This window comes from Onthophagus taurus, chromosome 2, assembly GCF_036711975.1.
Source record: "Onthophagus taurus isolate NC chromosome 2, IU_Otau_3.0, whole genome shotgun sequence".
Taxonomy (NCBI): Eukaryota; Metazoa; Arthropoda; class Insecta; order Coleoptera; family Scarabaeidae; genus Onthophagus; species Onthophagus taurus.
The window spans coordinates 5812824-5837665 of record NC_091967.1 but is presented as its reverse complement, the minus strand read 5'-3'; the positions used below and the strand labels follow the sequence as shown (position 1 = coordinate 5837665).

Here is a 24842-nt window from a genome sequence, read left to right as displayed (position 1 = left end):
AAGAAAGAGAAGAAAGAAAGAAAGAAGAGAGGGGCGCCACCGCAGAGAACAACCGTCCTTTAGGTAGATTATACGTATGATACTTGAAACCATGCATGAATGATCTTCAAAGGTATCATTAAGATATCAATTCAATACCACCCAAAATTCTTCAGGTTTTATTGTAGTACGAGTATTACTTTTCTTTTTAAAATCAATCAAAGGAACAATAAGATTTCATTTCCTGTTACAAATTATGTTAGGGTTGTCATAGTCGCGCCAGTTGGTGGCGCCTCGATGCGACGTTGTCTTGTACTGCTACAAAACAGCCTTTGCGTGCCGCAATGGTTGTCTTCCGTTGGAGACCAGGAAATGGCCAGTGGCAGCCAGTGCACCTTGGGTACCAATGACACTAATTAGTGGTTCGACAGTCATCGGCGCGACCAACGCCAACTTAATGGCATTTATCGAACGACGCCGACTACCGCCCAGTGATACCAACACCAAGACCATTCTTGTACGTATTTAACACCGTCTACGTGTGGGTGCTGCCGAAGAAATCACCACTCCTTCTTAATGGATCTAATCTTCTCATATCCTATCTTATACGATATGTTATGTCGTCATTCAGTTGAACCGTTATTGATACTGTGAAATCCATTAGAGGACCATAGAAGTAACAGTCTTGTTTCTAAGGATGATAAAGCATATGAAAACTAGCACAACTAAAACTTAAAAAAAAATTTGCATAAAATAAGAAAATAATGTATGAAAGTCGACCTTTCATCAAGGAGTTTCTGCCTCCTCTGATTCACATTGCAATGTAAGAAGTAAGGCGACCATTCGTTCTTGTCCTCAAGATATGACTGGTAATCTATTTTCAAGATGGTAATCGTCAATCAAATTCAAAATTACTTTTAAAAAATATTTTCTTCGAAACTTAACATTTCTCCATTAATTATTTACAACGTTCATCTATATAGTGGAACAAATGTATGGAAATGCCTAATTGTAATTAAGTTGTTAGAATTAAACAAAATTTGGAGATACTTTTGCAATGTTGCCAAATTTATTACTAATCCCACGGACAAATAGTTAAGACAATGAAGAACCTAATTAACTCGATACGGATATTCTACCGCAAGATCACAAAAACTTGTTTGTACAATTAACACCGAAGATTTATGGATTTCATTGAATACATACATTTAGGAATAAATTTTGAAGCACTCTGTATATTTGTGAACTGTCTAAAAGGTAATCAAATATACTCAACGTTATGTTTAAATTCTGTCATATAATTCCGAGTTCTATGAGAGTCACAACTTCGTGGGTAATTAATAAACCGACGCCCGGACACTCCTAAAATATAGTTTTCTCATACGAGAGTCGGCGTCCCAATTAACCCCGCGAGATTCGCGCCGAACAATAAGACCACTACGGCCCCCTTTTGATCTCGCCGGTCATTATTAGACGCCAGCTGCGTGCCAGGACGACATCTAGGAGCTTACAGTCCGTTTGACATGATAAATCTCGTCGAGCGGGCCTTTGCCCCTAGGGTCCAACGTTACCTCCCGCATTTCGACTTGACGATATACATTGTAAAACTTCAACACCGCCGTGTTTGCGGAAGTACACTTGCTGTTCCTTGTCGTAACTATAAGACGTTTAGATTAAGATTATTAAGATGTAAGATGGCATAAGATCTTGATTAAAGAATGTGATGATGGATGGTTGTGAATTTATTCCAGGATACCTGTGTTTCTTATTATATATGTAGACATTATTTCTTATGCAGGTAATGCGTAGGTACCATGTCGACCTTGTTGTAAATATTGTTCCTGCCAATTGAATGTAGACGATTTGGCGAGGTGAGTTGAGTTAGATAAGATTTCGAGATGTTTTACTCATGTATATAAATTTACCTTTTTTTAAGTTTGAGTTATAGCTTTAGTAAGATCGGGAAATGTTTTAATCACTTCCCACAAATAAGAGATATATGAGGGAATATCGCCAAGATAGGTTCCGCAAAAAGGTGTCTAGACCAAAGTGAGTTTGGTTAAAAGAAGCTGACTGGCGTGGTACACGTACTGAGACCATATCGGGTGTGTTACTTCCTATTTTGGCGTCGAAGACGTCGTCGCCTTAGCCACCGTTATCGTAAATACCTATCGAGACGGAACCAAAACCTCTCTGACAAAAGAAATCAAGTCCGAATGTAATTATTAACTCGGAGTGGTTTCGATTAGGATTACAAAATCCAAAAGTAATCACCGTAACAGAATCAATTACTCGAAGAGTTTCTATAAAAAGGTTTTAGAAAATAATCAAAAAGTAATAAAGTTAATATAAAGATGGCGACGTCTAAAACGCAAATCTAAAGAGGAGCTCTTTCTCCTGCCGCTTCTCGACTCCTACGCGATACCTGGCGCTATCGTAATTTATCGCTTCGCATTTCCCTATCTGGTTATTAATAGAAACGATCCGAGATTTCCACAGCAGTAATATCGCCCATTAGTCGGCGCATGCAAATATTTTGTAATTAAACGACGTAGTATGTTAATAGCGCGTACGATTTACTCGCGACGGGTTATTTATCTCGATAGGCGTTAATTAGTGAGCAGCCTAACTAACTAACTGTATTTATTACGTAAAAGCTGCTTCCCTCGCAGGCCCCCGACGACATCTTGCGACCAAAGCGACCGCCACGACTATTTATTAATTGCTCCACAAGACTTTCTTCTCACAGACGGTCAGATTCGCTTTTTTATTCCTACGAAGTAAGCCCGTCCATTCATGGACTAGATTCGACGACTAGTTTAATTTTTGCACACATTTTTTAATCAAATTTAATATAAATCAATTACATCTAAATTTCTTACTTCTTACTTATTATCCAATGTAACGTTCGCTTAAATTAATTCAGCGTGTACTCCCACACGATGGCTTCTTTGGCACGATTCTTCGCGGCCAACCGATCATTTGTAATCTCGTTCATTCAGCGGAGCAGAGCGCGATTCTTTGTTTTCTTTCTCTTCGGCTTTTTCTTCAGCAACGACGCTGGTTCTTGATCCGTGGGCGGCCTCCAAGACTGTTGACCCCATCAAGTGGAAAGGTGTGGGTGAGGTGGGCGCGTTGCTCCTCGGCGTGAAAAACCGACGAGGCCGCGCTTATCTTCGGAAATAAAAAGCCGCCGACGATGACGACGGCGCCCGTTTTCTTCGACTTCGCACCTTGGCGCTTAACGCCTCTGCACGGCCTTCCGGCAATGCTCTTCGGCTTTCGGAAGCGGCCGATCCAGAGCCCCCAGTGCGAATATGCTACATTCTTTCGGTTCTTTACGCCCTTCCTAACTAACCATTTAAGTTGGGACAGGTGTGGTAGTAAAAAAGGGAACGTTAGAAATGACCCACCGCAGTGTTTTCATTCATAAAAGAAACAGGAATTTACAGGTTAATATACCAAATGTTTCCTATTCTACACTGTCTACTTAGTTTCAATTACCACCGCATTCAAAGATTTTGTCTGATTGTGAGTGGTATATCATTTATGTACTTTCTCTTTTATGTGCATAGAGCTTTCTAAATTCGCATCTTAAGTTGCACCTAAAAAATATTATTTCCGTAATATGTAGGAAGAAATGTATGTCGAATTGCAAAATATTTCCATACGAAATCACTTTATGTCTGTTGCTTGACATACGACGTGATGCCAAATGCGAAATTTAAATTAACCACAGGCGCCAGAGCAATGTCCCGCTTACAAATAGCCCTCTGGCGCCTATTCGGCAATTTTACTCAATGCGGTCTCCATCAACGACGTTGTTCTTCAAAAATAAATTGAACACAATACGTCCACCGACAAAACATCAATTGTATTCACCAAGCTGTATTATATCCACACGTCCAGTCTACCAAACAGAACAGTATATGTAGGCGTTTTATACCAAAATACAAATTAACCAATTTGAAAATTTTACTTGAATCACTTTTCATTTGAATGTGTCGAAAAAACTGCAATTGAAGATTTACACAATGGAAACTGTATAAATACTTACAGTTAATCTGCTAATCCAGAATCTTTCGTCAATTTCGTAAATACACTGCAAGTTTGCTGTCTCACCTCTGTGTTGCGCTCTTTTGTTCCAAAAGCGCTTTTCTGCTCAGTTAATACGGATCTCGTTGCGACTGTGCACTAGCATTTCTGTTTGTTTCCCAATTTTTATTCCCAAAATAACCGTCAAAATTACAGTACAATAATAACCAAAAAAATTTCAGCTTTAATAGTTTTGGTTGAAATTCCATTCCAAGACCTATTCTGGATAGGCCTTGGATTACCTCTAGGAATATTTTGATAAAAAAAAAGTCACAAAATAAGTTTATTCCTTCTTTTGCAATGTCCATAAAGCAGAAAAATCGAATTTATTTGCCGCTCAGTATCCATGTTATAAAACTTAGTAAGATATTAATACATTTTTTAATATCCGTTTTATCCAGGCACACAAAAAACCATTTAAAAACATATGTATCTCATTAAACGCTACGATAACCTCCTCTAATGAGACTACTACATAATCGATATGACTTTGTATCGTTAATTTACTAATTTCTAAACATTAAAGATTACTTCAAAGTTAACCATCCTATAAATAATCGTTACGTTCATTTTTATGTCACACGCTTTGAGACGATCTGTTCAATTAAAAGAATTTATACGCGAATTTGCGAGGACTGAAATATGTTGTCATCAAGAATTATTTATCTTCTCCATTCGTTCGGGTGGGTCACTTTAGCAAACAATTTTTAGATATCTAGTAGTAGATTTTCGCGAAAATACGACCGTCTCGAAACGACATCGGCGCGATCTGATCGCGACCATCGTTATTATAAATGAGTCTGAGCCTCCGACATGGCGTGTCTTTGTCGGTTTGCCAAAAGATTTTTATTAGACGAGAGCTTTTTGCAATCGTTTTTTTTTCACGACTGAACCTTGTTGTAGTAGAGAATGTTAAATATACGTTTATTTAACATTTTTGTTTTTATTACTTCAACATCCTTGTCGTCTGGGTATGTTTGGACAAAATTATAAGTGACTTTAAAATAGCCAAATAAAAAAAATTTTTATAGAATTATATAGATATGTAGATTCTTTTTTTTAGCATCATCGCCACTAATATCCATCCGGGTCATATTTGTCATAATGCGAATTTTCCACACTCCATCGCGTCCTGCATCCGAATCATTCTCATATCTTTAATCTCCGCCAAATTAACCATTCTAAGCGCTTCTCTTGCTTAAATCATAAATGCCTACCGCAAATATTCACGTCATAGTCACTTGTTAGATATTATCTAAGCGTAATATGGATGAATAACAAGTGATTTTGAACGCATGAGCCGCCGCACGCTTTCACTACGTTTAATTGTGGAAAATCCGCTTTGCTTACTGGGAAATCGGATTAGTAAGAAGCACGTAGTCAGACGGAACTTTTTTCTATTATGAACCATCACGTAATGTTTTTAAACATTGATAACTATTTTTGTTTAATAATGATAATTGTTTAACTGGTTTTGCTTTGACGACGGACATCAAACGCAATAAGAGTTGACATAATAGCCTATGGGTGCCCGGGTCGATCCTAATCCCGATGTTGGCGTTCGCGTCACGTCCTTTTTCACAGTTTGAATGCGCCACATACCTCGTGACAAAGAGAGCGGTCGGGAGGATATGGCGCGGCCTTTGTCGAGTCCCTAATTTATGGTAATGATACCTGGAAGCGGGATTTGTCATATAGTATACCGGACAGAGTTGGGCGAATAAAAGGACCGAGGAGATCTCGCACGTCAACTGTTAAATTGAAAAATGTTATTATTAAACGATTTGTCCGGGTCCGGGCTTTGTGGTCCCTTCTCTGTGGCAGTATAATGATTAATGCCGCTGTCCTTCGAGGTGTAGGCACCATTAAAAGTTGCGCGCCACCCGCTGCGACGACTCCTTTAGCGATCCGGTGCCAAAATGATTCGATAGGGTTGTCCGCTATTACTAGTTGAGAGAAGATTCCTTTCATTCGATTAACACTTTTTTATTAGACAATAGAAAATTTAGATTTCTTTTTGTAAAAACTTTGGATAATAATGAAAACACTCCGAATCACAATTTAACATCAATAAGAAACCATACGTCGACGAATCGTTGAAAAGCTTTAATGTCGAAGCACTTAATATTCCTGTACCGACAATCCTCGTGACGTGATCATAAATTTTGGTACGGCGGCCGTAACCTTAGGGGGCTCGTATATCTATCCCCGCACGGACTTAGCTAATTTAATATTCAATTAAAAAGGCATTCCGACGTCTATTGCTGCTGACCTTGTAGGGTAGTGGGACTCATTCATAAATAACGATCCGATGCGCGTCTCTCCAATAGATATAAGAACCAAGCGTAGGCCTACGGCTTCAGGCTCTCCGTTCGTTATTGAAGGGTCCTAATGGATCGCTGGTTAATTGAAAAATTGCAAATCCCCTTCGGTCCTATGATTAAACTTTGTCTCTATACTGATACCCAATAAGTCTTTTGTTAAGCTAAAAACAAAATATAAGAAGGATAATTTACTTGTATTAATAATAAATAAATACTTTATAATGTTCATGGTTAAAATAATTATGAGATGCTCAAATTATACGTTGGGCTTGAAAATCTACAAAGAGGTGGTTTTGATGACAAACACTGGCAGAATGAAAACTTTGGAAATTTGGAACAAAACATTAACACAACATCGAATGAAAATCAACAAGCACAAAACCAAGGTGTTGTGGTATAGGAAAAAGTTAGAACAGGTTACACCATTTCAATATCTACGAGTGGCAATACGGTGTAATGCAAAAATTAAATAGATATTAATTATACAATTGAGAAAGCACTAAAAATTTACCATGGCATGAACTTTAACTTTTTGGTCAAAGCAGAAATATCACGGAAATGAAAAATCAATCATGGGTGTTAACAAGACAGAAGAAAAGCAAAACACAAGAGACTGAACTACGAAAGAACTTAGAATGAGAAGCATAGGTATAAGACAAGAATTAGGAGTTGAATCTATACTAGACTTCATTGAGAAAAAACAGCTAAGCTGATGGAGCCACGTACAAAGAATGAATAGAAATGGACCGACAATTTTAGGAAGCCAGAGAGTCAGTTTAAAAGTAAGCCGAGGTTGTTCGCGGCCGAGGCGCTACAGTTGATACCACACCATGCACTTCTCCGGAAAAGAGCACGACAGACATGAGACAAAGTCATGAGAGAAGCGTTAGAAAAAAGAGGAATAAATTGGACGGAAGCTAGAATATTAACAAAAGAAAAGCAAACTTGAGGCAGAATAGGACAAAACGTTGTGTGACGTATAAGGGGGAATACAGGCTCGAATTTGTTTTACTCAAGTCATGCGAATTAATTTTAGCAAAACTGCAATAATGGCAGTAACGAGAACAAGAGACCCATTTATTGAGACTCATTTTTGTATCTTTTGACATTACATATTTATGACAACAACTAGACGTCATTATACATAACAAAGTTAAAATGGAATGCAAATGTGTTGTACCATGTTCAAAAAGTGAATTTTCTTTTGATAGATCTGAAAAATCTGAAGAAATATCTGCGGAGTGTAATACATTTGATTTTGGTTCAGTTCGACTAGGTGAAAAAGTTAAGAAAGTTTTTGTAATTAAAAACGATACAAATGTAAGTTTTATTATTTATCAGAAAAATTATTTTTGATGAGATGAAATTTGTTCAGGATGAATTGGTATATATGGTCACTAGAGATCCTGATTCAAATGAGATTTATCAAGCGTACGATTTTCATTACCAACGTACTGTTCCAAAAAAATCCCTTTTCAAATGCATTATTTGGTATAAACCTAACACGGAAAATTGGTATAATTTCGACTCGTTGTATATTCAGGATCATAACGGAAAACATTATAAGTTGATTTTGAAAGGGTTCTGTGTTGGAGCTTCAGTTCATATGTCTTCCAACGAATTGAAATTCGTTATAAATAATTCTGAACCAGTCCTCACGAAAACCATTGAACTACAAAACAAAGGAACAATTCCGGCTAAGTTTAAATTTGATGTAAAACACCAAACTTTGGGTTGTTTTAAAATTGATATCACCCATGGTGTGATTGAAGTTAGACAACAAATTTATGTAAAAATTACATTTGAACCGAAAGAGTATGGCGAATATTTATACGATTTATATCTTTTAGTTTTATATTCGGTAAATGAAATTAAAAAAAAAAGAATTTTAAATTCAATTTTTATTATTTTTAGAAACCACGAAGAATTTCATTGATTGGTTATTATACAAAAGAACCAGTTGAAAACGAAGAAGACCTCGTGTTCAAAATGTATTATCTCCCGGTGAGTTGTAAAACCGGCTTCTCTGGTTATTTAAACGACGTGGTAGATATCTGCGAAATGCCACCTCTATTTTCATTAACCGATACCAGTTTGGATTTTGGAGGGATGGAAATTAATACGCAAAATCCGTCATCAGTCCGAACGCTTGTCACCTCTTTAACCAACAACATTAATTACAACTCAATCACTGTTTATTGGGATGATGACCCAAGAAAAATCTTCGATATTAATCCACATTTGGTAACAATTCCACCGAACAACTCAGTTTTACTCGAGTGTTCATTTAAACCGGATGCGCCCGATCGATTTTATGATTATATAATGACCGGAAGAGTATTTTGGAGCTACGAACAAGATGATAAACACGATGTTATTGTCCCGGTGTGTATTTATCTGCGTGTGATGGGCTCAAGCTTTCCAATAAATAAATGTTGGATACCTCAAACTAGTTATCCTAAAAAAGTTACAATTAAACCAACGTATCCAAACAGTTTGAGTTATGGAACATTTAAAATAAAAATAATGGGGAATTTACCGGTTTCCTATCGATTTGTACCACCTAAAAATTCAAGGTACACATTAAAACCATCTCAAGGTGTTATTTTAAACGAAGATATAATTACAATACAATTCTCTTCGGTGGATTTATACGATAAAGAATGCGTGGAAAGATGGTCGATTATTTTAAACGGTCGTGATGATCAATGTAATTTTATAATATTTTCGTGTTACGCAGAATATCCAAAGCTTTTATTGAACAAAGATAACACGATAGTATTTGAAAACATTCTTCCTGGTTGTTACGATGTGAAACCGGTTGTTATAAAGAATATTTCGACCCATTACACCATGTAATATTAATTGAATTAATTATTTTATTTAGTTATTAAAAATTCATTTTATTTTCAAGGTATCGGTTGAAAATCCCAAACGCAAATTATTTACGTTTCAATAAAACTGAAGGAATACTCATTGCTAATGAAGAAACAACATTAGAATGTAAAGGAAGTTGTTTACCTAGCGGAGCTTGCCATTCAGAATTTATAATGGAATTGAGTCGATATGGAGTTAGTGGAAAACCAGATGCGCCAGTTCAGATACCTGTTCGAGTCACAATTAAATGTATTTACGCCGAATTATGTGCTATACCAAGCGTTATAGATTTAGGCACAGTTCGTGTCGGGCAAAAAATGACGTCAGAATTTGATATCTTTAATTTCGGTGAAGCAAAAATACATAGTTTATTGGTTGTGTATCCGGATGAGTCTGAACGATTAGGAAAATACATAACATTTACACCAAAATTGAACGAGGTGGCACCCGGAGAACATAAAAACGTTGTAAGCACCATCACTTGTAATGAAAGTGGCGAATTTGCGTTTAATATTTGCTATAAAGTGAGAATTCACGAGAATTCAATGGAAATGCTTGAATTGAAACCAAAATTATTAATTAAAATCGTTGTTTCAGCTGAATATCCATCTTTACAAGTAAAACAATTCTTTTTTATTTTCTCTTTTAACCCTTATAATACCAGACTTTTACTTAATAATAATAATAGAATACATTAATTAAAATATCGTCCGGTTTTTGCCAAAAGCATTCCTTATATTTCATTTTCACTTCCTAAATCATAGGTGGTAATAATACAGTGTGTCCATAAAGTCATGGTGCACTTTTGACCGGTCACAAGAACGCAGCAAAGTAAGATAGGAATGTCAAATCTTTACCAAATACGAAGAAAACTCATCAAGTTTTCGTGCAAGGTTGTTCGCACACAGGTGATGACGCAATACCACGAACTGCGCAGCAATGGATCAGATGTGGAACGTACAAAGAAATACAGTTCATAATAGGCCTCATACACCTGCAAACAGATTAAGCAACAATCGCTGTTTTGCGAAAATTGGAGAGTTTTCTTTTTATTTGGTGAAGACTTCACATTTCTATTTTGCTTCGTTGTTGTGCTGTGATCGGTTAAAAGTGTACCATAACTTTACAGACACACGAAATTTTTAAATTTGGGGACCCTATGGTATTATAAGGGTTAACTAGCAAAAAAAATAAATATCATTATTTTATTTTAGATCGTTTCAATATCTGATTATACTCATGGTGAATGTTTTAGTAAAACAATGCTATGGAAAATGTTAAACATTACAAAGTAAATTTACCTCCATTTTAATCTATTTTTCTAACAACAAATATTAATCTTAGGTTCAACAAGGATGTGAAAGAATTGAAAATGGGAGAAACGCAATCGATTGAAATGTGTCTTCCGGATTGTGAAGTTTCAGACGAACCATTTTCCGTAACATTAATTATACAAAACACGACACTTTTCGATTTAAAAGTCGACTTCAAAAGAAACCAATTGTGCGATTGCCCAATCGTTAAAGTAGATAAATCATTTTCTTTACGAAAAACAGTGTATAATTGTCCGCACAGACTTTTATTAGAAGCCAAGTTGTCGGGAAACGTTTTTCAGGTAATCAACAAAAACAAATTATAATTAACAATATTAACAAATTATTTTCGACTGACTTTATAAGACTGACGACACCCAAACTTTAAAAATTACAGTACATTATAACTATGCGGATAACGTTACTATGTCCTACATTTTAAGTTTATCTGAAGAAAGAACGTTGATAATTTATTTTTCATTTAAAATTTTACCTTTGGATATTGATAAACCATCCAAATATGATAATGGTAACATAATATTATTACCACCTGTGGCTTTAAATGAAAAAGAACCAGCTTGTTTTGTAAGTACAATGCGTTTATTTTTAAACGAATTAATTTTAATTCAAAATTTAGGCTTTTCAATTTTATAATCAATCTTCAAATACAGTAACAGTAGGTTTAGATGAATCCCACCTGGATCAATCACTTTACGATCGAGGATTACCAATAATTCGATGCCTAAATGCGGAAGTCGCTACACTAAACCCTAATAAACTATACTGTTTATTTTTCCAATTCCACCCTATTGCATTTAAAAAATACAACGTATTTATATTTTCTAATCGTTCAAATATAAAATTTTAATGTAGCTTATTTCATTTCTAGATATTAATAAAATTATTAATGGGGCATAAAGAGGAACTAGAACATAAATTAACAATTCAGTCATCTGGAAGTAACCAAATCGAATCAAACCCTAGTACGCATGAAATTTGTGCTTCAAAAAGCATATTTTTTGAACCGGATATTAGTTTTACGACCGATTATATTAAAGTAAATCGATTATTAACTTGGAGTTGTACTGAAATTCTTCTTTTTATGAAAAATAATACTGATGATGTTATTGGGTATTCAATGAAAAGGTAAAATCTTAGCGTGCAGCATAAAAATTCAATCAACTATGAAAGACAATCAAAAAAAGAAGTTGCATTACAAACCACGAATTCTTAATAACACCTTAGGACTGCATTCATCATCTCATGAATCAATCGCAAATAGATGCTAAATAGTGAAAGTGTAGGTGAAAAAATAATAAATTACTTTCTACCGATTTCTGAAAAAAGTTATAACATGGCATCCAAAACATCAAACATTATTTTAAAAAACGCAAAAAGAGAATAGAAGAATTAGAGAAATCAAGAGTACAACGTATAAATATACACAGATTTTAACTTTCATACCAAATTTTTGCAAAGGTTTTAATGAATTAGATTTTCTTGGTTGATAAACTTCTAAAACCAATATAGATACGTTTGCTAAAAACACTTTAAAGCGAAACTAAATAATAATATAAAAATTATTAATTCTTTTTTGATTTTTATATATATAGAAATTGGATTGAAGGAATGATGGAAGTTCGAGCACTTGCCCCGAAAGGAATTTTAAACTCCAACGAAGTCACAACGATTGTAATTTACGTTGAAACATATGATATGCCATTAAAAACTACTATGAATTTTATCGGAAAGTTTTTAAATCACACCAAATATTTTCGACACAAAAAAACCATGATTCAATATAACATTAAAGAAGAAATTGTAAAAGAACAATTTACAATAACTGAAAAAGGGGAAGAATACGCGGTAGAAATGTTATAAATGTTTTCTATTATTTTTTAAAAATATTTTTGTTTCAAGGAAAACGATATCGTTATAGCACCACTTCCAAAAAACTTTTATCGAACTATATCTCTTGGTTTAAGCAGTGTAAGCATTTTCGATATTGATTTACACATGGACGCTGAGGAACAATTACAACAATCACCACATGATTTTTTGGAAATAAACGAAGAAAGAGCTGTAGCTTCTTTGTACTCAAATGAAAAACAATTACCACCTGTACCTGCTCTTGCTAAAGCACCGTTGCAACAAATTGATGGTAAAGGAGATTCAGCAACTGTGTCTTCACAAAATAAAGAAGATAGCGAACCTTTTCTAGATATTGATTTTTTTAAAGATATCATGGAATGTCTAATATTGTAACTACTTTTATAAAAACTAAAATATGTGTTAACAAGCATTAATTTTAGTACTGCAATGGAAAGTAAAATATTTAAAAGATCATTGGAAACGCAACAATATAGTGATCCTCCTTTTTATATTCAATTTCAAGTTGATGATGATGTTCATTTCTCACAAGTGGATTCAACAAAAGTAGCAACAGTAAAAAAGGGTTTAAATCCTTGTCAAGGACCCATTGTTGCAACAACACTCAGAAATGTATTACTTAATGGTTTACATCAAAATATGAACTTGGGAACACCACCTGGACAAAGAAAAGAAAAGGGATATGTTTATGATAAAAGATTTAAAAATCAATTTACCAAATAATTAAGATTTTTTTATACTTATATTTATTAAAATTCTTTTTTACGAATCCACTCTTCTCCTGAAAACAGCTAAAAATTTATCTCCGTTATTCCTTGTTACTTTTTGGCCCTCTTCGGTGGTATCAAAAAGTTTATCAACAATCGGATCATCTTCCTAAAACAAAACAACTTTCAAATATCACAAAAAAATATGAAATTTGTGTAAAAATACCAAATCACACTTTTCAACCCTTAAAAACAAAGGATGCTCTTCAAAATGTTTTACAATCCATTCATGTAATTCTTTAACATCCGTAACTGTATAAATTAATCCATCAATAGCTAAAACGTAAGCATAAACATCTAAAAGTTGTTTGCTAATAATTCTCCATTTATGTTTAGCTTTTTTAAAATGAGGATCTGGATATAAGAAAAATATTTTAGTCAACTAAAAAGAAAAAAATCAGTACAAGAATTATTTTTTAAAATAAATAAAACCTGTGCTTTATTAAAATAATTAACCAAGTATTTCATAGCATTCGTCCTAAGACAAGCGATATTTTCATATTCATCTCTAAATTGAGATCTTAACGCTTTAATTCTATCCATAACATAATCAGAAACTTTGACTCTTATTTCCATCCCCAACGATAATGTTTCTGGATACATTTTCGATAGGGCAAGCAATAAACCTCCATAACCACATCCAATATCAGCAAATTTAACAACATTGGTGTCCTTTGAATATTTAGGATAAAGTTTCTCCCATTCCATATGATCTGGTGTTAAAGGGCTTAAAAGAAATATGTTATTTTAAAAAAAATTGTTTTTTAATACATACTAGTCTATACAATGATCTGCGATTGGGTTTGAATGAGCTCGTTGCCGATAATACCGTTTTTGGGGTAACAAAATAACGTCATTTTCTTGTATTTCTTCCTTATTTTCATTTAATTCGCTCATTTTTTAACCTAACCTCAAAGAGATAACCTCAAAAAAATGATCATGTAAATTGGAAACGTTCATAATTTTTTTGATAATTAATAATTTTATTAATTACACTTATAAAAAACTCAAAAATGACTTTAGGAGACTTAACTTGCAAGTATGATCGAACAGAAAAAATAATTATCGAAAAAGTCGTTTAATATTTTGTAATGTAAAGTAGCGATTTGAATTTCCCGCCTAATCTACAGTCCTAACAAAAAATTCGTTCAGATATTTCGAAAGATCATTAAAAAAGTAATTGTGTCAAAAATAATTTTTTAATTTACAAAGTGTTATTCTTAATGATTCACGGTGATTTATTGAGATTACACGGTTTTTTAAGGTAACTCAATTGCTCTATTGGCAAGAGACGCCGTAGTTGTCGGTTTAGTAAATTGCAGTTGGTTCGTATCTGTGCTACGAATGTTTTCATGTGAACGTGACGCTGACCTTCCAGGTTAAGCCGTGAACATTTTTCAACATTCCCCAAAACCTGTACGTATACATTTGTAACAAACATAGTTTTTTAAAACTAAAATTATCGTCGTCATATCGAAAAAATCACAATTCAAAGTTTTTCTTAAGTGAAAATCGGTATTTTAGGTAACCCGCCATTTTGACCAATACGCATTCTGTGGCGTTTGTCTGTGCTTATATTTTTGCTTGTCTTTATTTCCTGACTAAATTCGTTTTGAAAATGAAGAAGAAATAGTTTCTTTTGGCGCTTAAAAGTGATGAAAACTTAATGAAATATTTCAAATTCCATTTTTGTTTTAATATTATCATTATCTTAATTAAATACGCTTTCGCCGCTAGAAAGTTGTTGTTGATACTTAAGCCCATCACATTCTATCCTAACCTAACTTTTCCTTTGATATTATTTAAAGGTAAAAACGATGGTTGAAGAAGAAAAACCTCAACAACTCGACCCTTTGGAGGATGTTAAAGAACAAGACATTTCAAAAGGTATTTGTTATATTTAAATTTAATTTGTCAATCTAAATCATAATGAATTTGTCATTTACTTTAGCAAAAGAAGAGTTATCTAAATTAGATGTTTTGGTTTGTGGTGAATGCCACGAAATTTTCCACTTTGTAGAAGAATTTTCTGAACATCGTAAAAGTGAAAAATGCTCAAAGGATTCAACTTTAATTGAAAACATCCAAAATGATAAGCATATTCAAATTTGGGGGTTCATGTTGTGGAAAAATTCTAAATTTAAAACTCTCGATCCGGATGAAAAATCTCCTCCATCATCTTGGAATGTTTATCAGCTTTGGTGTAATTTAGAAACACCACAAAAGGAAACTTGGATCGCTGCTGGTAAATCTTTGCAAAATCTACATGGAATTTGGTCTAATAAAAATATTGGGAAGCAAAAAAAAATTAAAAATTTAATGAAGGATGATGAAGATGATTCTGAAAGTAATTTCATTTTTATTAATACAAGGTGTGGCAAAAAAACTTCCTTTTAACATAAATCCAATAACATGCATTCAGTGGTTGTGGTCCAATCAATAAATGTGATAACCATTATTAAACAACATACATTTAAAATAAAGGAAGTTTTTTTGCTGTCACACCATATAATAAATTAATTGTTTAGAGGAAAAGTGAATATGATAATATACTTTTTTGAATATTATAGGGACTGAAAATGAACATGATCCTTTGGGTGATACTGAATCAGACATGGAATTAGATGAATCAGTTGGAAAAGGGAAGATAAAAGAGACCAAAGTTGAAAATGGGGAACTCCAAAAAGTTTCAAAACCCATTATTTTAAATAAAGACGCTGGTTCTGTAAATTTGAATAAACCACTTGGTTGCAAACTTTTTATTTACTTTAATTTGTACTTTTAGGGCACTCAAAGAGCGCTGAGAACTGAAACTAATAAGAAGGTAGAAAGAAATGTTGAGAAAATAGTTTCAAAGAGATACAACCCAGGAAAGAAAACTCATGAATATTTTATTAAATGGGAATCATTGCTTGAGTAAGTTAATTTGTTCACAACCACATCAATTTAATTCCTAATTAATCCTTCAATTAATTTAAGGGATCAAAATACTTGGGAACCTGTTGCTCATCTCACAAAATGCAAAGTTCTAGTGGATGAATTCGACCGTAATCTTGCTGAATTGAAAGCTGCCAAATTGCCAAAAGGTTCAATGGTGCAACGCAGACCTTACCGAAAACAGCTACCTGAAAGAACACCAGAATTGATTTTAGAAAGTACTGGACCAGGGTTAGATAAACTTTTAATGCAACCAATCATATCTTCTAATATTTTTTATTTTAACCAATTAGGAGGCCACAAAGAACTTGTAAACAAAAAGCTTTAAACCAAGTAAAAGCATGGTGCGGAAACATATCTGATGTTGATGAAGGCGGCATAAAACGAGCGTTTAGCGACTCCGATTCAGATTCGTTTGAGAAGAAAATTAAGCTTGAGGATGAAAGTACCGACTCTGAAGATGACCATCGCCCTATAACCGTACGAAAAGTGTTAAAATCTTCCATTAATGGAATTGGAACAAAAAAACCGCTCCCAAGCAACATTTTGGTGCCAGATGCGCAAGGTGTGGTGAGGATTGATCAAAAACAACTCCCCGCTTTGAGTTCGGGAGTTTACGTAATGTCAAAAACGGCAGGAATCATCAAATTGGACTCAAACACATCGAAAATTGCAACGAGCGGTGGCCACGCAGTTATAAAGGTTGCCCCAAAAATAGGGCAAACGAGTATTAAGGTTGTTAAAAGAGATCCATCAAATGGGTCAAGACCGACGTTTTTGAATACGAAATTTAAACCGGGCGTTAAACCTTTGGGGGCTAAAGTTATTGCGCACAGAAAACCCGCGACCATTACGACGGTTGTTAAAAAACCGGATAATGTTGCTAAATTTGAAACGAAAGCATCCGAAGATGAATCTGATGGTTTGGAAGAATTACCATTCCCGACGGATCTCCCACTTCCAGAACCAGAAAGTCCACCGGGCGAATTCACTTTATGTCCATTGACAGGGAAAATTGTTGGGAAAGAATACACGGCGGATGAAACCCAAAAAAAATCCGAAGAACAAGAAAATCCCACCGAATCTTTGGATAATTTGGTTAATTTAGCGGCAGCGGATATATTAAATGACCCAACGGAAAAAATTGAGCAAGATGAAAAAATGGTGGAAGAAAAAACCCGTTCTATAGAAGAAACTTTAAGTGCAATGCATGGAGACGATGACATCACAGCATCGGCCACGACGTCATCGATTTTAAGTACAGCTATTTCAAACGCTGATATAGAAAATACTCCAAATCCAGCGTCTCAATCGACGCCGATTACTCATAAGAAAGAGCAACATGAAGTTAAGCAGCAAAAAACCGCAATGAATCGAAGCATAATTAATCGAACGATTGTACCGAAACCAGCGCCACAAGCGATAATTACAAGAATCACACCTGGCACTGTAAATAGAAAAATTGTACAAAAACAAAAGGTTGTGTCATCATCTCCAAGACAAACGTTCGCAAAAACCAGCGTTCGGCAAACTTACTCCAACAAAAGCATTATTAGAAAAGTTGGGAATACTTCGATTTATAACAAAAGTTCTTCACCAACTGCAGAACAATTAGAACAACAACAACGACGACAAATTGCTGATATACAAATCACCAATGCAATGGTACAAGTATCGTCTGGATCGGTTATTAATATGCCGCTTTTAGCGGATATTGAACCTTCAACATCCACAATACAGGATCAAATCGAACAGCAACCTTCAACATCACAACATCAAATTATCACAACAGTTCCGGCACAACAAGAAGCGACAACGGCAGAAGTTGCCACTTTGGAATCGGAAACACCACTTTTAATAACCGGGGAAGATGGGACGATATATCAAGTAGCCGGACAAAATGAAGAGGGCCAAACGATTTTAATAGCTCAAGACGCAGATGGACAACAGCAATGTTTGCTGGTTACATCCGAAAGTGCTTCTGATTTATTAGAAGCGGAACCGGCACCTAGTACTTCCGCTATTCAAGAGGTGATGGAACCTGAACCGATTGCTGTTGCTGCTGAACCAGAAAGTGATGGTGCAGAAGAGTCCCAAATAGTTGCACAAATTGTTAGTGCACAACCACCAAGTCCAGGTATGATAAAAAAAAATTCTTCATTGTTAAGTTCAAATTATATTTTTGTTTTAATTTTTTTATTTGTTTAGGTGGAACAAGAAAAGTGGTATTAATGTTGCCTGATGGAAATTTAATGATGACTGAAGTGACGGCGGAGCAGTACATAGCATTAGAATTGGACAAATAAACCTTAAAAATAATTGACTTCTAAGTTGTTCGTTACTCTTTGGCTTGATTTGGAGGTTTTTACAATTGGCCTGATGGTCAATATCATTATTTTTCTCGTTTAGTTCTTTTGGTTTTTAGTATGTTATTTTATGAAAGATGTAAAGTATTTGCAAGTCAGTCTGGACCCACTGTATTTATCAAGTTATATAAAATTTACATTTAGTGTAAGATAGATTTACTTGTAATTTAAATATAGCTTTTAAGATATTGATGAAATAAATTACAATTTCTCAACAACGTTTCCTTTTCTACTTTCCTAAACCATTGTTTGTTTTTAATTTCTTTTTTGTATTTGAAACTTTATTAGCTTTTTTTGAATGTATAAATTTTAATTAATATTTGGATTATAATAAAAGAAGATGATACTTTTATAGTTTTGTTATTAATTTTAATTGTGTTATCTTATATTAACAAATTAACCGAGTTTTTTTGTTTAATTAACAATAAAAATTAACATCGCACCATATAAAGGTATAATTCAGAAAAGAAAAAAAACACTCAAAGAAAAAAGGAAATAGCATCATTTTAACCTGTTATAAAAAGAAAACTAAATGGTGTATATGATTACAATTAAAAAAAAGACCACATTGTTACTTTAAAGTGTACAACATCAAAAATATTGCAACGATTTTACAAAATATGTCAATTACTAATTAAATTAATAATCATCACCCCTAGAAACAACCTCTTTGCAAGTAGGTCTAAGCATAATTGTGTGTTCGAATTGAGCAGTATAACAACCTTTAATGTCACACAACGGAGGATAAGCATCCACAATGCCTTTATCGCATAAATCCTTCAAGGCCATTTGGTATTTAGTCGCACCAGCTCTATCCAACCAACGTTTACAAAATGCCAATGTTCCAAAGTTTTTATTGATCGTATTTAAGAGGACTTTTGAAGATTGTAATCTATAAAAAAAAAGTATGAAAATAAGAATTTATGAATAACTTTTCTATTACCTTAATGGGACATATGACATCTCGAAATTTTTCATGTAATGAGAACAATCCATGTCGTCGTGAACTAAACCTCGCCCGGTTGAACCAAAAGTTTCAATGGCATAAAATTCATTTTCTTCCATTACAGTTGCTTCGCCCCCTTTTACAATCGGAACTGTTTTTCCAGCATGAATTCCTAAATAATAATAAGTATATTGAATACGCATCAAATGAAAAATAAAGAAGTTATAGGTCATTTTTTTGTTTTTCGGCCATATTTTAAAAACTAAAACGGCTAGATCCAAAAACTTAGTTGAAAAATGACGAGCTCTAAGATACGCAACTTTGCCCAAATTTAACAATTTCTGTATCTCTTTTATGGTTTCTGAGATCCCATTGGTAGGGGTATAAGTATATATGAAGATGGTAATGTCGGTATTTTTAGAGTTTTAAAATGACCTCTACAACTCTGATTTTGATTTAGACCTACTAGTGTTCTTATCGCTTTCTTTTGTTGTATAAAAACGTCTTTTAGGTCACTGGAAGCACCCCATATTGCTATGCCATACACCGCCATGCTGCGAAAGTATGCGAAATACACATTTCGTGATTCAGCCAATGGTAAGTTTTTTACCATTACTTTTAAACAATATATTGAAGTTGCTAATTTCTTTTTAAGCTGAGAGGTGTTCTGACCAACTCAAGGTTTCCATAAACACCACGCCAAGGAATTTAGTCTTTTGATTTGTAACGTGAGTAACTTGGTTTTAGTTTTATTTAGTTGTAATTTGTTCGAGTTGAACCACTTTTCCGCCTCAACCTAGCTTGTACTAGTTTTTTTCTGAAGTTTTTCAATATCCTTTTCCACGTTTATGAAGGAAGTGGGTTTATCTGATTAATAAGCGTGTTGGTAAGTCGTTAAGTAAAGTTTTCATAAGTCAAATATTTAAGTAAGCTCTTCTTTATGACAATTTCCAAAATTTTGGACATTGCAAGTAGAACAGAGATTGGACGGTAATTATTCAGGTCGTTGGGATCTCCAGGTTTCTGTATTGGTATAATTCTCCCGTACTTTAGTTCTTCAGGAAAAATTCCCTCTTTGATATATTTATTGAAAATATCTGCTAATTGTTTAAAGACACAAGTTATTACTTCTTTTAAGAGTTTTGTTGATAATTCGTATACAGGATGTGTCAAATATCTGGAATATAGCCAATAACTTTGCCAGTTGTGGTTTTAAAGAAAAATGTTTCAAAAACAAGTTTCTTTATTAATCGTGACGCATTTTTTTGTGATATTTGCTTGTTTGTATTGTTTCTTGTTTCGTTGCTATGGCAACCAACATTGTTGTTTTAAATGGGATGCATCAAGGACAGTAGAATCTAACAGGACTGCTACATCCATTGTTGTGACAACCTGCCCGCAAACTACGTCACACCAAGGACAGTAGAATCCATCAGGACTGCTACATCCATTGTTGTGACAACCTGCCCGCAAACTACGTCACACCATTTTCCACGCCCAGCTGTTGTTATGGTCTATGCGTTTGCTGTGTATTTTTAGAGGTTATATCCTAAACGTATTCATATTATATTTGAAGTTTTATGTTTTTAGACGTATTAATGTCTGTCATATAACCTGTAAAAACACAGACAGTTACCAGGCGTGGCAAATAGTGTGCCGTAGAGTGCGGGCGACCAACCCGTAGTGGACTACAAAAATACAATGGATGTAGCAGTCCTGTTAGATTCTACTGTCCTTGGGGATGCATACATTTTTTTGCATACTTATACACTTATACACAACCAAACCATATGGTTGTATAAGAAGAAAATAGAGAAAAAAATGCGTTTTCTGAAAGTATTAAATCAGCAAATTACAATCAAAGTAGGCGTCAAAATAACGCAGTTGACAGCTTTAAATGTCAAAAAAATGACAGTTTCAACAATTATGAATAATTAATAATGTATGGGTATGGTGACTGATTTAATTTTTCGTCATTGATAGCTGTCTTTGGCCGTCCACTTTTTGGAAGGTTTTAGACACTGGTGTTGAAGAATTTTATCGCCAACCGGCAGCAAAACCGTACTTTATGCTATCAATTTGCGGCAGTAAAGTTTATGCTACTGTCTAGTAAACTGTGCATGTAAAAAAAAGTATAAAAAGGTACAGGTAGTAACTCGCCTCGCTCGCAAACTCAGACTCGTACGATAAATCATCACTTTGCTGACTTGGTACATAAATAACTATTTTTAATATTTTGGATACTGTTGGATTATGTAATTTGTGTATATGGCTAAATATTATTGAACAGTGTATAAACTTCACTTTGAGTACGTTTTCTATCACCGTACCCACACATCATTAACATTTGGATTCTTTGTAGTTCGCTTAATTGCGCCATATTTGTTTAAACTGTCATTTTTTTGACATTTAAAGCTGTCAACGGTTTTTTCTCGTTTTTTTTTCTTATACAATCATATAATTTGATATGTTCATCGCGTAGAGGGATTTATCCTTTGTCAAAATATGCAAAACAAACATTGCATCCCATTTAAAATATCAATGCTGGTTGCCATAGCAACGAAACAAAAACAATGTAAACAAGCAAATATAGCCAAAAAATGCACCACAATGAATAAAGAATTTTTTATTTGAAACCACAAAGGGCGAAGTTATTGGCTATATTCCAGACATTTAACACACCTGTATATCCAATGATTTTTTCTTTTAATGTTTCTGTTTCCCATTTTTTACAGTTCATTTTTGCTTCTTTTGTTATGATTTCAAGAAAAGCTGAATTATAGCAGTGTAGGTAGTTAGCAGTGTTATATCAAACTTTTAAAAATTTACGAATTTATCTAATTAGTGACAATTTATCTTTGGGAGCAAATTATTCAAACTGTTTTTGTATTTTTGATATGTGTTATGTCACTGCGTTGCTATGAAGATGAGAAACTTTCAAAGATAACTTGATGAATTATGAACATATTCGACAAAAATATTTTTGTGTAATTTATAAGAGTGATTTTCAAAGTTCAATATCACGAAAATGGTTAAGTTTAGGTTTATGATGTGCTACATGAATGTTGTTTAGAATTTCAAAATATGGAATAATATCCAGGATGTTCCATTAAGGAAAACACAACTTTGTTTCGTCACAACTTTTTGACTGGCCCTGTATACTTAATTTGTCTTTATTGTAATAGATTTTAAAAAACACTAAAACTTTTGTATCTTAACATTTTTTGCTAGCTATCTTACTTTAGGAGATAACCAGCCGTTTCCATACATATCAGACAGCCTTTATAATATAATGTATCATACAATCTATGCCTGAACTCCTCTTTAGCCCCACTGGGAGAGTGGTAGACCACCATAATTATAAATTTTAATTTGAGTATTACTACAGATACTCTTAATACTCTTTTTTTATTGCAAACAGAACTCCTATGGGGGTGTATTTGTCCTGCAATAATGCTTTTATTTTTTTCTTCTGTCATCCAATGCTCTGTTATGGCAATAATGTGAGCATCCCGGTTTAGTGTTAATAAATAGCATGGAAATGGCTGATACAAGTAGAGTAATGTAACTTACTGTATGGAGCTATAGAATGCCCATTCAAATTTCTAATAGACTTTATTGGATAAGTTTTCCCATCCAACTCCAATTCATATGACTCCATAACTTCTTGAATAGCAGCGCCAATTTCGCAAAGTTGAACATCAATGCCTATCACAAAATAAAATAAGTATTTATTTATTAAAAAATTAATTTAATAAATTACCAGCAGCTTTAATTCCTGTATTAGTAGCTTCCCTAACAGCTTCAACTAATTTATCATACTTTGGATTGAAAGTTAATGTAAAAGCGCAATCAATAATCCGTCCGTTGATATGTGTCCCAAAATCGATTTTAGTAACATCATCATATTCAAGCACCGTAGCATCCCCAGCATTTGGCGTATAATGCGCGGCGCAATGATTTCTCGAACACCCTGTTGGAAAAGCTAATCCAGCTTTTAAACCATTTTCTGCAATCAAACTTCGAGCGGTTTTCTCTAATTCTTCGCAAATTTCGATCATCGTCATTCCCGGTTTAACCCAACGTTGAATGTACTGGCGAGTTTGGCGATGCGCCTCCGCTGCAAGTCTTACTTCATTGTATATGTCATTATTAAGACGATCTATGGCACGTTTTTCTTCGGATGTGAAACGATCTTTAGCTGAACGATCATCTTTATTAGTAGCATACTGCATTATTTGCCCTTCGGGGAAAACTTGATCTGGGAAAAGGTCAACGATTGGTATTGAAGGTGGATTTGTTTGGCCACCTTTTGAACCACCACCGCCTTTTTTACGGTTACGTCTACGTTTTTTCTTATCTCCTTCGGTTTCATTTTCGTTTGTGTCAATTGATTCAACACCGTTTTCTGCATGAGATTTTTCTTCATTAGTTTCTGGTTGTTTTTCAGATAATGCATCATCTGTACCTAACAATAACAAAAAAAAGCATAAATTAAATAATTAAATTAGTGCTTAAACATGGGTACCAACTTAAAAGTGATGTATTTAAAATGGTTCATTTCAAATTTACATAAAATTGTTAATTATATTTGGATATTTTTTTGTAAAAAATAAAAAATCCACGCGGAAATTTCAATAAATTAAAAGCTTTACCGGTTTTCTTTTTCTTCTTCTTCTTTTTTTTCTTCTTGGCGGCTTCACTGTTGACAGCGTCTCCTTCGATATCCTCTATTTCTCGGTTTTCGTCGTTTTCATCCTCGTTTTCCTCGATATTCGGATCAGTTTTTACGGCAGCCATTTCGTAACTTTAGCGATACGCAATAAAAAAAAGCTCGTTCCGGCAACAACACCGTGAAGATAGGTTAGTTAACTTCACGTTACTTCCAGATCTAAAATGCCATTTACACAGTATCGAATTAAATATAAAATTTCCCTAAAAATTTTTTTAAATAATATTTTAAAAAGTATTTATTAATAATTAATTTGTTGGATCTAAAATAGAAAGCATAAATAATACGTAAAAATTTATTTTAGTTAAGAAAGTTATAAATTTGAATTTAACGGTTACAATTATACGGTTTAAGACTTGGTTTATACAAGTTATTTTCGCCCCGAGACGAATGTTTTAAAAATTAAGATTAATAAAATAAATTTGAATTTAGTATAACTCAATTTGTTTTTAACTTAAAACCTTTTAAAAATAATTGTTTCATTGAATTAAAATTTTAATGTAAATTTTTCATCATAAAACACGAAAACAATGCTCAATAAATAAGTATTAAACTTGTGTAGTTAAAATCATTAACGCAAAAATAAAACGAGAGCTATGTTTTCGACAATTTTTCT

The 24842-nt window shown here is 33.8% G+C and overlaps 4 protein-coding genes across 5 annotated transcripts; 2 read left to right on the top strand and 2 right to left on the bottom strand.

The window, feature by feature from the left end:
• Positions 1-52: 52 nt before the first annotated feature.
• Positions 53-13249, top strand: LOC111427540 (cilia- and flagella-associated protein 65-like). The gene is made up of 12 exons (XM_023062734.2): positions 53-7718; positions 7774-8259; positions 8313-9253; positions 9313-9892; positions 10490-10566; positions 10620-10890; positions 10955-11173; positions 11226-11417; positions 11478-11734; positions 12202-12454; positions 12509-12849; positions 12901-13249. The coding sequence occupies exons 1-12, from the start codon at positions 7557-7559 to the stop codon at positions 13199-13201; spliced, it is 4080 nt and encodes a 1359-aa protein (XP_022918502.2). The 5' UTR covers positions 53-7556; the 3' UTR covers positions 13202-13249.
• On the bottom strand, positions 11226-14189 carry LOC111427541 (tRNA (guanine-N(7)-)-methyltransferase). Its single transcript, XM_023062735.2, has 4 exons — positions 14021-14189; positions 13678-13972; positions 13412-13627; positions 11226-13354 (listed from the first exon to the last, which is right to left on the bottom strand). Exons 1-4 carry the CDS (start codon positions 14140-14142, stop codon positions 13241-13243), a joined length of 747 nt encoding a protein of 248 aa, XP_022918503.2. The 5' UTR covers positions 14143-14189; the 3' UTR covers positions 11226-13240.
• A 323-nt stretch (positions 14190-14512) lies between these two features.
• LOC111427513 (chromodomain-containing protein chromator) lies at positions 14513-18900 on the top strand. Its single transcript, XM_023062688.2, has 8 exons — positions 14513-14661; positions 15054-15132; positions 15197-15592; positions 15816-15970; positions 16031-16161; positions 16225-16413; positions 16476-18319; positions 18391-18900. Exons 2-8 carry the CDS (start codon positions 15063-15065, stop codon positions 18486-18488), a joined length of 2883 nt encoding a protein of 960 aa, XP_022918456.1. The 5' UTR covers positions 14513-14661; positions 15054-15062; the 3' UTR covers positions 18489-18900.
• On the bottom strand, positions 18893-24360 carry LOC111427515 (methionyl aminopeptidase und). Of its 2 annotated transcripts, none has more exons than XM_023062690.2 (5): positions 24150-24360; positions 23258-23956; positions 23068-23202; positions 19492-19666; positions 18893-19440 (listed from the first exon to the last, which is right to left on the bottom strand). In XM_023062690.2, exons 1-5 carry the CDS (start codon positions 24292-24294, stop codon positions 19188-19190), a joined length of 1407 nt encoding a protein of 468 aa, XP_022918458.1. In that variant the 5' UTR covers positions 24295-24360; the 3' UTR covers positions 18893-19187. The 2 variants fall into 2 exon arrangements, with proteins under 2 accessions (XP_022918458.1, XP_022918457.1); XM_023062689.2 differs by having other exon boundaries at positions 23258-23962; positions 24150-24359.
• Positions 24361-24842: the final 482 nt, after the last annotated feature.

What these genes read in the sequence shown, in the direction of transcription:
- LOC111427540 (XM_023062734.2), top strand. Translation starts at nt 7,557, where the DNA reads ATGGAATGCAAATGTGTTGTACCATGTTCAAAAAGTGAATTTTCTTTT. An exon ending in AAAAAGAACCAGCTTGTTTT is followed by an intron (nt 11,174 to 11,225) that starts GTAAGTACAATG and finishes TTCAAAATTTAG; the next exon opens with GCTTTTCAATTTTATAATCA. An exon ending in ATTGGGTATTCAATGAAAAG is followed by an intron (nt 11,735 to 12,201) that starts GTAAAATCTTAG and finishes TTATATATATAG; the next exon opens with AAATTGGATTGAAGGAATGA.
- LOC111427541 (XM_023062735.2), bottom strand. Translation starts at nt 14,142, where the DNA reads ATGAGCGAATTAAATGAAAATAAGGAAGAAATACAAGAAAATGACGTT. An exon ending in GCAGATCATTGTATAGACTA is followed by an intron (nt 13,973 to 14,020) that starts GTATGTATTAAA and finishes ATTTCTTTTAAG; the next exon opens with CCCTTTAACACCAGATCATA. An exon ending in GGGTTGAAAAGTGTGATTTG is followed by an intron (nt 13,355 to 13,411) that starts GTATTTTTACAC and finishes GTTTTGTTTTAG; the next exon opens with GAAGATGATCCGATTGTTGA.
- LOC111427513 (XM_023062688.2), top strand. Translation starts at nt 15,063, where the DNA reads ATGGTTGAAGAAGAAAAACCTCAACAACTCGACCCTTTGGAGGATGTT. An exon ending in TAAATAAAGACGCTGGTTCT is followed by an intron (nt 15,971 to 16,030) that starts GTAAATTTGAAT and finishes TTGTACTTTTAG; the next exon opens with GGCACTCAAAGAGCGCTGAG. An exon ending in TGCACAACCACCAAGTCCAG is followed by an intron (nt 18,320 to 18,390) that starts GTATGATAAAAA and finishes TTATTTGTTTAG; the next exon opens with GTGGAACAAGAAAAGTGGTA.
- LOC111427515 (XM_023062689.2), bottom strand. Translation starts at nt 24,294, where the DNA reads ATGGCTGCCGTAAAAACTGATCCGAATATCGAGGAAAACGAGGATGAA. An exon ending in GAAGAAGAAAAAGAAAACCG is followed by an intron (nt 23,963 to 24,149) that starts GTAAAGCTTTTA and finishes TGTTATTGTTAG; the next exon opens with GTACAGATGATGCATTATCT. An exon ending in ATGTCATATGTCCCATTAAG is followed by an intron (nt 19,441 to 19,491) that starts GTAATAGAAAAG and finishes TTTTTTTTATAG; the next exon opens with ATTACAATCTTCAAAAGTCC.